The sequence below is a fragment of the Oncorhynchus gorbuscha genome, linkage group LG09 (genome assembly GCF_021184085.1).
Source record: "Oncorhynchus gorbuscha isolate QuinsamMale2020 ecotype Even-year linkage group LG09, OgorEven_v1.0, whole genome shotgun sequence".
Classification (NCBI taxonomy): domain Eukaryota; kingdom Metazoa; phylum Chordata; class Actinopteri; order Salmoniformes; family Salmonidae; genus Oncorhynchus; species Oncorhynchus gorbuscha.
Window position 1 is genome coordinate 39,328,422 of NC_060181.1, and position 12,559 is coordinate 39,340,980.

The window sequence follows — 12,559 nt, forward strand, 5'->3', positions numbered from 1 at the left end:
TCTCCTGGCACCTCTGGGATCCCCAGGTCCTCTCCTGGCACCTCTGGGATCCCCAGGTCCTCTCCTGGCACCTCTGGGATGTTGGGCACCTCTGGGATCCTCAGGTCCTCTCCTGGCTCCTCTGGGACATTGGGCACCTCTGGGATCCTCAGGTCCTCTCTTGGCACCTCTGGGATGTTGGGCACGTCTGGGATCCTCAGGTCCTCTCCTGGCTCCTCTGGGACGTTGGGCACCTCTGGGATCCTCAGGTCCTCTCCTGGCTCCTCTGGGACATTGGGCACCTCTGGGATCCTCAGGTTTTCTCCTGGCACCTCTGGGATCCTCAGGTCCTCTCCTGGCTCCTCTGGGACGTTGGGCACCTCTGGGATCCTCAGGTTTTCTCCTGGCACCTCTGGGAGCCTCAGGGCCTCTCCTTCCTCTTCCACATATTCCTAAAGTTGTGGAGGCACGGTCGGCAGAGATAACTGCCCTGGTGGGGTCTTCCCCCGTCTCCTCATTATGCGTCCTGTCCACACCATCCAGAGGATATTCACAGTCTTCCCATGTAGCCCTCCTGTGCCCTATGCTCTTCTGAGCTGGGCGTATGTCCTTCCAGTTCTTTCGATACTTTCGTCCCTTTAATTCCACTTCATATGACCTTGCGCTGATGTGCCCTATGCATGTGCCAAGACTCCATGTGGCATCCCTGGAGTGAGGTGAGAGGAGCACTTGTTTAATCACAGGCAGATGTTTTGCATGCTGGTCATAGTAATGTTTTGACTTGTCCTGATGTGCACATTGGTGTGCCTGAACATCCCTAATGACCTTTGGTGCGAGGAGCTTGGGAGTTGTTGGCAACAGAGAGAAGGAATGTCTAGACATTAAGCTCTGTACAGGACTGCCGAAGCCCTCTATGGGAGTATTTACCCAACGCCAAAATGGCTTGCCACACATCTGTGCCTTCCTGCATAGCCTTTGCGATGATGAGAGTCTTTGCTATTTTCACTGCTGACTCTACCTTACCATTACTCTGACTGTGGTAGGGTGAGGAGGTCACATGATGGAACTCCTGGGCTTTTGAAACCAAAGCAAAGTCTTGACTCATGAACTGGGGCCCATTATCCTTAACACCACAACTGTCAGGTATGCCAAATCTGCTAAACTGCTGCTTACAACAGTCGATGATGCAAGCGGCTGTTGTGTCAATTTCTCCACCTCCAAAAATCTGAATAATAGTCCACTATAATCAGAAAAGGAAAATTCTTTAGTGTGAACAGATCCATTCCCACTTTAGACCAAGGACGTGCTGGTAAGTCATGTTGGTGCAGCTTTCCTTTTGCTGCTTAGGTAGATTAGCATTACATATGCTGCACACAGCCACAACATTTTTTATTTCTTGGGTCATGTTGGGCCAGAATACTGAGTCTCTGGCTTTCCTGAGATTGGCTTCGACCCGAGTGGCCTGCATGGATATGAGAGAGAATCATCGGGCGTAGAGTTTCTGGCACTACCGCCCTATCGCCTTTGTGGACGACCTCTTCCTGCATTGTGAGTTTGTCTCTGTATGTGCAGTAGTCCCTTACCAGGATGGATGTACTCTTTGGTGACCTTCGTAGTGACACCCTGTTCCTCCATTGAATCAACAGCCGTTAGTATGTTTTCCTTCAGTGGAATGGGGATTCGGCGGGGGTTGGGGGGGGGAAGCTGTAGAACTGGTCTAACAGACTAATCCCCCACCAGGTGGAACTCACCTGGCAGAGCACTCATACCTTCAAAAACATCCTCAAACTGTTTCAGTGTTGCCTCTGAGGAGTTCAAGTCTGATGGGACCTGTTGTTTTTCTTGAGTGCTGACATGATGAACAACATGTTGGTGGTTGAGCTGTAGCAACTTAAGCTTTTCACACGTTTCTGCTGAAAGGAGAGGCTTTTGGAAGGTTTTCACCAATTGGAACTTTAGCACGTTTCCCCCATCATGATTGGCTTGTAGTTCACACTCCCCTACTTGTGTAATAACCGAGCCATCGTACAGCCTTACTTGGTTGTGGCTTTGCATTTCCATCACTTACATAAAGTCTCTTTGGCCAGGTGTATTGACAGTTGAGCCACTGTCTAGCTGGCATTTGAGTGCTGCTTGGATCATAATCACAGTTATCACACATCAGTGGGGCGAGCGTTACGTTTGTAAAACATTCATCTTTGCCACTTTGAACAGAATTAACATATGTCATGTATAGCATGTCCACTTTTCTTCATAATTTTGATCACTGCATGTATCCTGTTCTAGCAGATTGGCAGGCTTACTTTGTCTTTGTCTGCACACTTTACCAAAATGTTTATTTTTTTCCACGGAATTTGCATATAACCCCATATGTTGGGCATTTGGCTCTTGCGTGTGTTGATCCACAGTACGTGCACCCATCTTCAGAATTTTTCCGCATTGCATCACTGTCCGATTATTATTTTTTTTTATCGACATAGCCTCTGTATTTGTTCTGGGTGGCATAATTGACAGATCCTGTCTGTTCAAACAAAGACAGTAGTCATGTTTTTTAATTGGATATGTTTCACTGTTCGCTTGCTCTGCATATATCTATGGCTTTAGTCAGCGTAAATTGTGGTTCGCACAGCATACTTGCTCTCATTTTTACAGCCAATCACAAGTCTGTCTCTGAGCATTTCGTCTCTCATTGACCCGAAATCACACGAATCAGACGCAGCCTCACAACATATTGACCACACGTCTCTGCTTGAGTTTATTCACGTGCTAAACATGAATCTGTCATAACTCTCATTGCGAGTGGGTTCAAAATGTCTTTTTAAAACGTCAATGATTTTTTATTTTTGTATATCCTCTTCCCCCAAATCTAGATAACGCTGAAGCATATGGCACTCTCTTCCAATAACGCTAAGCAGTATTGCTACTCGCACATGCGGCTCGTTTTTATCTAAGACGGTAACGATTTCATAATTCTCCCACGGATCACGGAAAACCCCGTTTTTATACAAATCACCTTTCATGTCCTTGGCATCGGAATTTGACTGAGATATTGCAGTCTCTTCGTTCTCGCTCAATTCTTCCACTTGTTTGCCTTTATCCGACAGCGATTACATTGTCCACAAACCGTGTCCTCTTTTCCGTAGCGCTTGGCTTTGGGTTAATTTCCATGTTATGTGAAGAACTCACGTCGGAAAGTTTGGTAAAATGCAAGCATAATCTTTTACTCGGTTATTACATGTTACGACATCCTAATCAGAAACTCATAACGCACCTATGTATATATCCTAGATAGGTCCCCCACTAGCGCCATCTCTGGCATGGCATGATGCCCATTATTTTAACATGACAAATTAAGCCAAACCCGGCCGTTTTTCCCCCATAGTTGCGCACGTTGGTTTCTATAGACTACTAGGAGATACATCTACTGTATACTCTAGCAGCATTTTAGTTTACCTACTCTGACCTGGTCGGCTACCAAGTGTCATTGTACTCTGGGTGTTGTTCACATTCCCTCATTGAGTAGTTCTGAATGTATACTGAACAAAAATATAAACATGCAATAATTTCTCAAATATAAACACATGTAGTGTTGGTCCCATGTGTCTAGAGCTGAAATAAAAACAAATGTTTCATACACAACTTCTCTAAAATGTTGTGTACAAATGTTTGAGCATTTATCCTTTGCCAAGAAAATTCATCCACCTGAGAGGTGTGGCATATCAAGAAGCTGATTAAACAGCATGATCCTTACAGGTGCACCTTGTGCTGTGGACAATAAAAGGCCACTTTAAAATGTGCCGTTTTGTCACAACACAATTCCACAGACGTCTCAAGTTCTGAGGGAGCGTGCAATTGGCATGCAGACTGCAGGAATGTCCACCAGAGCTGTTGCCGAGAATTGAATGTTCATTTCTATACTGTAAGCTACCTCTGTTGTTTTAGAGAATATGGCAGGTCATCCTACCGAATGTCAGCAATTATTTTACTAAATTCTATTGTACCTTTTCAATATACCGACCTATCCGGTCTTGTGGATTAATTTATGGGACTGTCCAACACCAAACCAAAGTCAGCATGACCAAATATCACCACAACATTAAAATATTTATTAGTCATTTTTACAGAAACATCAAAATGCTTGACAGAGACATTAAGAGGTACGTAAGGGAAGTCGGAGGAAAGGACGCGAGATCAGTGGAAGAAGTCATGTGTCCATTTAGATTTTCCCAGGGAAACTTCCAGCTTCAATCTGATCGTCCCATTTTGCCACCTTGGAGCGAGAGAGAGAAACTCAGTAAATGTCCCATGACAGAAAACAAAATGACATAAAAGATGAAAATTGAGAAAGGAAGAGAGGAGAGTTTGTCCTGAAACTACTAACCAGCCACATCACCTTTAACCTTGCATTACTTGATGACTGGCACCACTGATTTAAATATAAGTCTCTTCAAGGGTACATATACATTAGAGTGTTCAACACTTACTGTAGGGCAGTATGGTCCAGAGAGAACCATTGAACTAGTGACACATACCCAGCTCAAGGGACACAGGCTTTTGTAGACTCTCTGGTACCAGTCACAGGGTGCCACGTCCTGGCCTTTGTCTGACAGAGCCTTGTTACATCTGTGGAAGTCTGGACGAAAGGGAAATATGTGCAATACAACATAATACGCATATGAACTGACCAAATGAATATTTTCATAAAATTTAGCCCATTAAGTGCCAGTATTCTACACTTAATACACAAGGATCGTTCAAGTATTCAAATAACAATAGTAGTCAATAGCAATCTGACTATGTGAGTTCTCATTATGGTGAGTGGCAGTTGTAAATGTCAGTTGACAATTAAGGTGTTCACATTGTACTAGGCTACATAACTGTAAATTCATTTGTAAATTAACAAATTGCCTAAATAAAAATAAAACATGAATCACAAATAGGGAAAAAAACTAAACAGCGGGTGCCCGTTCATCATTCGGGTTAGTTAACTAAGCATTTACGCAGGTACCAGAATTAACTCAGCAAAATAGCCATTCGAGGAAGTGAAACAATTTAAACAAGTGAACTGTCAGCGATGGACATGAACCTGGCTTAAGCACTACATGCTTTGGTTAAAGCTCAAGTTGAAATCAGCAAGTGCCATGGCAACCACCCACAGTGGGTCTGACTCAAAAGAACATGGGGACTATTATCATTGTAACTACAAGACATATTGAGTGAATGTAATGATAGCCATGTCATGGTGTTTTGGATGATAATCGATGCTGCGGATCTTATTCACAGCGTGTCCAAAACCGACCAACAGAGTACCCCTAGATGAAGTGGATTAATTCTTCAAAAACCCTTATTTAAGCATACATTGGTTTAGCATAGAGAATAACTTTGCCGGTGAATGTATGAGATGCCTGAGAGATGTATAAAAGTATTTTAATATCCAGTGTGAACAAGGTCTATTGTTTGAAAGGACAACAGCACCAGAGCTATATAGGCCTGGCCTAAACATCTCTGTGTGCAGCTCTGAATGGCAAACAAAAAGGTAGAGTGTGGTGGTTATTACCCAGATAATTCTGGAAGCAGTTTCGGGTCTGGTTGGTGTTGGGGAACCGGGCATCAAAAGGAGCCGTTCTGTAGTTCTTGATCTTCTCTTCAATTACGTCAGACATTTTGACTGATTTCAATCTGCAAAACATTCATACTAATCAAAATATTGAACACAAATCTCAACCAATTTCCATAATCACTCTATCAACCTTGCCTAAAAGGACATTGGAATGTTTGCAATTAGAATCAGGCTAGCAGCTTATAGTCCAATTCTACTTCCTTAAACATGGACCCAATTGACATGTCCTAGTGTGATTAATCAGGCTGTAATATACAATTCATATGTATATACAGCCTGAGACATGTTCACAAAATCATGTAAAATGTTCCTTACAAGCTAGAATTAAATTACATTTGAATATATTCAAATTTGAGAATCTTCATGACAAACCGCAGACAACCTGTAAGGTTCAAAATGTATATGTATATACAGCCTGAGACATGTTCACAAAATCATGTAAAATGTTCCTTACAAGCTAGAATTAAATTACATTTGAATATATTCAAATTTGAGAATCTTCAACATTCTGGCTTGTAAATGACATTTATACGATTCTGTCCACAAATGTCTCAGTCTGTATATACACCAATTAATTGTGTACCACAGCCTGATTAATCAGTCAAGACATAACCTAGCTCCTACCCTTGGCCTGCAATAACTGCGCTAATGCCAGTTCACACAAGACAATTTTATTTTTTCCCACTTGTATTTATTCAGGGTAGCCCAATTTAGACCAGGGTCTCATTCACAATGGTGCTCAGAACAAACATGATAATTAAATGAATCAATAAAACGGCAAAATTGTACTTCAGGACACAGCCGATAGACACACCACATCTTAACAATACAAACAAACCACGACAATCAACCAAAACACTTGCAAACCTCAGTGAATTCATCCCTCGTCAAACTATTCACTGGGTAAGGTTACAACTAACCACCTAACGTTACAGCTTTTCTACGTCCGACGTAGCTAGCTGGCGCTGGGTACTAGTGCATTGGCATTGTGAATGTCAAAGTACTAGCAAGCTACTTGGCAGATAATGTGTATAGCTAGCTAAACTAGCTATGCTAACTAGACATCCCTATCCAACTAGAGGTAAATGGAAAGTCAAGTAATTTGACTAAATTAGTTGAACATGCAAAACGAGATTGTTAGCCGTCTCACTCTTTATAAACTAGTTCGCTAGCTCATATATATATAGTTGGACTAGCACAGGTGTGCTTACAGCAATCTGTAGCTAGCTGACGTTAGTAGTTAGCTGTCTCAAAGCCAAACGGCCACATACACCTATTATTCACTTCTGTATGACTGTTAATGACGACACAACATCGATTGTTGAAAATATCGTGCATCTTAGTTAATGGAATAACAATATTGTATTAGTTAAGAAAGAAGGCCTACCTCTGCGCTAAAAGTCTGATAAACTGACCTCTTGCGGTGTCCTCTGAAGAAGAGCGTCAAAACGCAACGCATGATGGGAGAAGGAACATAGTGTGGTGCACCTGCAAGACAAGCGGCTTCTCTAAGTATTCAAATACAGCCCACTACTGCCACCTGCTGTAAAATAATAATAATAATAATAATGATATACAAAATTCAACAAGACCTAAACGATATCAAAGATGGTGAATAAATGAAGATAGGCCGTTTACCATTGGGAAAAATTGAGAAAGTCACGAAAACGATGGGACGCTTCAATGGGGCAGAAGCCAGTGTGTTGTCGTGATTCTGGATGATCAGATAGCGAACGACAAGAAACTGCAATGTTGGAAATCGTATGTAGCTATTTTCATATTGTTCTTAATACTATGCCTTGTTTTGAGGTGTTTTGACTGGTTTCATGTCAATGCTAATATGGCACAAAAAAATCGCGAGTTTGTTTGATGTGTCCATTCAATTTAATCCGTTCCAGCCATTACAACGAGCCTGTCTTCTTATAGTTCCTCCCAACAGCCTCCACTGAACTGTAACGATGTACACTGCTCAAACAAATAAAGAGAACACTAAAATAACACATCCTAGATCTGAACGAATGAAATATTCTTATTAAATACTTTTTTCTTTACATAGTTTAATGTGCTGACAACAAAATCACACAAAAATGATCAATGGAAATCAAATTTATCAACCCATCGAGGTCTGGATTTGGAGTCACACTCAAATTTAAAGTGGAAAACCACACTACAGGCTGATCCAACTTTGATGTAATGTCCTTAAAACAAGTCAAAATGAGGCTCAGTAGTGTGTGTGGCCTCCACGTGCCTGTATGACCTCCCTACAACGTCTCCTGATGAGGTGGCGGATGGTCTCCTGAGGGATCTCCTCCCAGACTTGGACTAAAGCATCCGCCAACTCCTGGACAGTCTGTGGTGCAACAGACTGTCCAGGAGTGGATGGAGCGAGACATGATGTCCCAGATGTGCTCAATTGGATTCAGGTCTGGGGAACGGGCGGGCCTGTCCATACCATCAATGCCTTCCTCTTGCAGGAACTGCTGACACACTCCAGCCACATGAGGTCTAGCATTGTCTTGCATTAGGAGGAACCCACGGCCAACCGCACCAGCATATGGTCTCACAAGGGGTCTGAGGATCTCATCTCGGTACCTAATGGCAGTCAGGCTACCTCTGGCGAGCACATGGAGGGCTGTGCGGCCCCCCCAAAAATGCCACCCCACACCATGACTGACCCACCGCCAAACCGGTCATGCTGGAGGATGTTGCAGGCAGCAGAACGTTCTCCACGGCGTCTCCAGACTGTCACGTCTGTCACATGTGCTCGGTGTGAACCTGCTTTCATCTATGAAGAGCACAGGGCGCCAGTGGCGAATTTGCCAATCTTAGTGTTCACTAGTAAATGAAAAACGTCCTGCACGGTGTTGAGCTGTAAGCGCAACCCCCACCTGTGGACGTCGGGCCCTCATACCACCCTCATGGAGTCTGTTTCTGACCGTTTGAGCAGACACATGCACATTTGTGGCCTGCTGGAGGTCATTTTGCAGGGCTCTGCCAGTGCTTCTCCTGCTCCTCCTTGCACATAGCGGTCCTGCTGCTGGGTTGTTGCCCTCCTACGGCCTCCTCCATGTCTCCTGATGTACTGGCCTGTCTCCTGGTAGCGCCTCCATGCTCTGGACACTACGCTGACAGACACAGCAAACCTTCTTGCCACAGCTCGCCTTGATGTTCCATCCTGGATGAGCTGCACTACCTGAGCCACTTGTGTGGGTTGTAGACTCCGTCTCATGCTACTGAGAGTGAAAGCACCGCCAGCATTCAAAAGTGACCAAAACTTCAGCCTGGAAGCATAGGAACTGAGAAGTGGTCTGTGGTGCCCACCTGCAGAACCACTCCTTTATTGGGGGTGTCTTGCTAATTGCCTATCATTTCCACCTGTTGTCTATTCCATTTGCACAACAGCATGTGTAATTTATTGTCAATCAGTGTTGCTTCCTAAGTGGACAGTTTCATTTCACAGAAGTGTGATTGACTTGGAGTTACATTGTGTTGTTTAAGTGTTCCCTTTATTTTTTTGAGCAGTGTATTTGAGAGACAACAAGTGCTCATTGTGCAAATGTATTTATGTTTTCAATTAACATTGGAGACAAAATATACACTGACAATACCAAAAGTTAGGAATTACTTCCTAATATTCAGTTTCACCCCCCCCCCTTCCTCTTTTTTTGCCCTCAGAACAGCCTCAATTCATCAAGGTGTAAAAAGCTTCCACAGGGATGATGGCCCATGTTGGCTCCAATGCTTCCCACGGTTGTCAAATTGGGTGGACGTCCTTTGGGTTAGGGTTAGGTTTAAAATGAGATTTTAAGAAGAGAAAGTTGTCATTCAAAAGGCACTCGCACATCTGAGCTATCTTTGTTGCAGGTGCAAGGTAACAGTTGAATAAGATGAGAAAAAGAAGAAACCCCTACACTGCTCTTTAATACGCTTTACGTATCGGCCTCAAGGCCTTCGTCAGAGCTTAATAAAGAGTAGTGATACTAGCAAGAACAGTGTGCGGGTTTCATCTTTTTTTCTCAAGAAGATTAATTGTAGAAATGGGCGGGGTTTATGACTGTGGCTGTGGTAGCTAGTGATGATGCCTAAAAACAGGCCACTTCGATACGGGACTCCCTAAAGCTATGACCGGAAGTGACTTTTCGTAGCAGGTTAGAGAGCATTTTCGCTAACCTTAACCTAATTCTCCTAACCATGCTAATAAAACTTGAAACGTACATCTCCTGACCTGCTGCATTAGTTTTCCTAACCTGCGACTAAAAAGTAACTTCTGGTCATATCAGAATCGAAGTGGCATGTTTTTAAGGAATCTCCCTTCGATACAGCTACGACTGGAAGTTACTTTTCTTAGCAGGTTAGGATAGCATTTTCTCTGACCCTGACCCTTTTCTTAACCTTAACCTAATTGGATAGACCATAAGCTGTCTTTTAAAAAGCCTGTTGATGAGTAAGTTAAAGTAACTGTCCAGTGAAAATCTCACTTTTAAAAGTTCCTATTCTGTTAACTCGTACCCAAATAATGTAGTTGAACCCACATCAAACTTGTATCTCAAATCAGCGGTCTACTTGCATGAATATTTTTATTGACCGGTATACGCCCACACCATTCTGTTGTTGGGGTACACCCACACCATTCCAACACAGAAAAGCTGCTTTTTTAGACTGGATGCTTTTTAGACTAGATGCCTCTCATGCAATTCAAAATATTTATCGAGGACTTATTTGTTGAGGAATGTGATTGTTTTTCTTGAATGTGTATGTCATTTTGTATTTTTGCATTCCCTTGTATTTTATATTTTTGTCAAATGTGTGAAATTGCAAAATGCAGGGCTCCATTGTGAAAGAGACCTTGGTCTCAATGGGACTGACTCCCTGTTGAAATAAAGGTCAAATAAAATTACATAAAATGATCTTTTTCAACTTTTAACCATGTATTGAGGCCTTCAGTGTTTGTTCACAATTACATTGTTTGGAGTAAAAAAAGCTTATATTCTGGGTTCTGATGGGGTATGACAGTTGAGCTCATGAGGCATTCATAAGTTACAATAGCTTCACAAAGTATTCATACCCCTTGACTTATTCCACATTTTGTTCTGTTACAGTCTGAATTCCAAATGGATTAAATCCATTTTTCTCTCACCTATCTACCCACAATACCCCATAATGACAAAGTGAAAACATCATTTTTTTTGGTGCACATTTATTGAAAAGGAAATACAGAAATATCTCATTTATTTATTCACACCACTGAGTCAATACATGTTACAATCACCTTTGGCAGCGATTACAGCTGTGAGTCATTCTGGCTATGTTGATAAGAGCTATGCAAACCTGGATTGTGCAATATTTGCCCATTGTTCTTGTCAAAATTCTTCAAGCTCTGTCAAATTGGTTGTTGATCATTGCTAGACAACCATTTTCAAGTCTTGCCATAGATATTCAAGCAGATTTAATTCAAAACTGTAACTCGGCCACTCGGGAACATTCACTGTCCTCTTGGTAAGCAACTCCAGTGTAGATTTGGCCTTGTGTTGTAGGTTATTGTCCTGCTGAAAGCTGAATTCATCTCCCAGTGTCTGGTGGAAAGCAGACTCAACCAGGTTTTCTTCTAGGATTTTGCCTGTGCTTAGCTCCATTACGTTGATGAACAATTACAAACGTACACATAACATGATGCAACCACCACTATGCTTTAAAATATGGAGAGTGGTACTCGGTAATATTATTGTATTGGATTTTCCCCAAACATAACACTTTGTATTCAGGACAAAAAGTCAATTGCTTTGCCACATTTCCTGCGGTATTACTTTAGTGCCTTGTTGCAAACAGGATGCATGTTTTGGAATATTCTGTGCAGGCCTCCTTCTTTTGAATTAGGTTAGTATTGTGGAGTAACTACAATTCTCCTATCACAGCCATTAAACTCTGTAACTGTTTTAAAGTCACCTCATGGTGAAACCCCTGTGCAGTTTCTTTCCTCTCTGTATATTTGTAGTGACTGGGTGTATTGATATAAAATCCAAAGTGTAATTAATAACTAAACCATGCTCAAAGGGATATTCATTGTCTGCTTTTTTGAATATATATTTTTTATCTACCAATAGGCAGTGGCGTGTATTCATGGTTGCAAAGGGAAGCCAGGATTCCCCCAAAAAGCTACCAATTAAAAAATAAACAAAATTATGTATCTTTCGTCTCTGTGTTTAATTAATTTCCTTCAATTCGCAAGAGGCTGAATGTACACTAAACAGTGCCTTCGGAAAGTATTCAGACCGCTTCACTTTTTCCACACTTTGTTACGTTACAGCCTTATTCTAAAATTGATTAAATAAAACCTTTTCCTCATCAATCTACACACAATACCCAGTAATGTCATAGTGAAAAACAGGTTTTTAGAAATGTTTAAAACAAAAACAGACCTTATTTACAGAATAATTCAGATCCTTTGCTATGAGACTCGAAATTGAGCTCAGGTTCATCCTGTTTCCATTGATCATCCTTAAGATGTTTCCACAACTTGATTGTAGACCACCTGTGGTCAATTCAATTGATTGGACATGATTTGGAAAGGCACACTCCTGTCTATATAAGGTCCCACAGTTGAAAGTGCATGTCAGAGCAAAAACCAAGCCATGATTTTGATGGAATTGTCTGTAGAGCTCCTGGACTGGATTGTGTTGAGGCACAGATCTGGGGAAGGGTACCAAACATTTCTACAGAATTGAAGGACCTCAAGAACACAGTGGTGTCCATCATTCTTAAATGGTAGAAGTTTGGAAACACCAGGAATCTTCCTAGAGGTCGCTGCCTGACCAAACTAAGCTATTTGGGCCTTGGCGAGGGAGGTGAACAAGAACCCGATGGTCACTCTGACAGAGCTCCAGAGTTCCAATCAGGCCTCTATGGTAGAGTGGCCTGATGGAAGCCACTCTTCAGTAAAATGCACATGACAGCCCGCTTGGA

At 42.2% G+C, this 12,559-nt stretch overlaps 1 protein-coding gene across 2 annotated transcripts; it reads right to left on the bottom strand.

The window, feature by feature from the left end:
- Positions 1-4,064: 4,064 nt before the first annotated feature.
- LOC124043613 (cytochrome c oxidase subunit 6B1-like) lies at positions 4,065-7,087 on the bottom strand. Of its 2 annotated transcripts, none has more exons than XM_046362385.1 (4): positions 6,987-7,087; positions 5,537-5,658; positions 4,512-4,612; positions 4,065-4,249 (listed from the first exon to the last, which is right to left on the bottom strand). In XM_046362385.1, the coding sequence occupies exons 2-4, from the start codon at positions 5,640-5,642 to the stop codon at positions 4,196-4,198; spliced, it is 261 nt and encodes an 86-aa protein (XP_046218341.1). In that variant the 5' UTR covers positions 5,643-5,658; positions 6,987-7,087; the 3' UTR covers positions 4,065-4,195. The 2 variants fall into 2 exon arrangements, with proteins under 2 accessions (XP_046218341.1, XP_046218340.1); XM_046362384.1 differs by having other exon boundaries at positions 7,015-7,075.
- Positions 7,088-12,559: the final 5,472 nt, after the last annotated feature.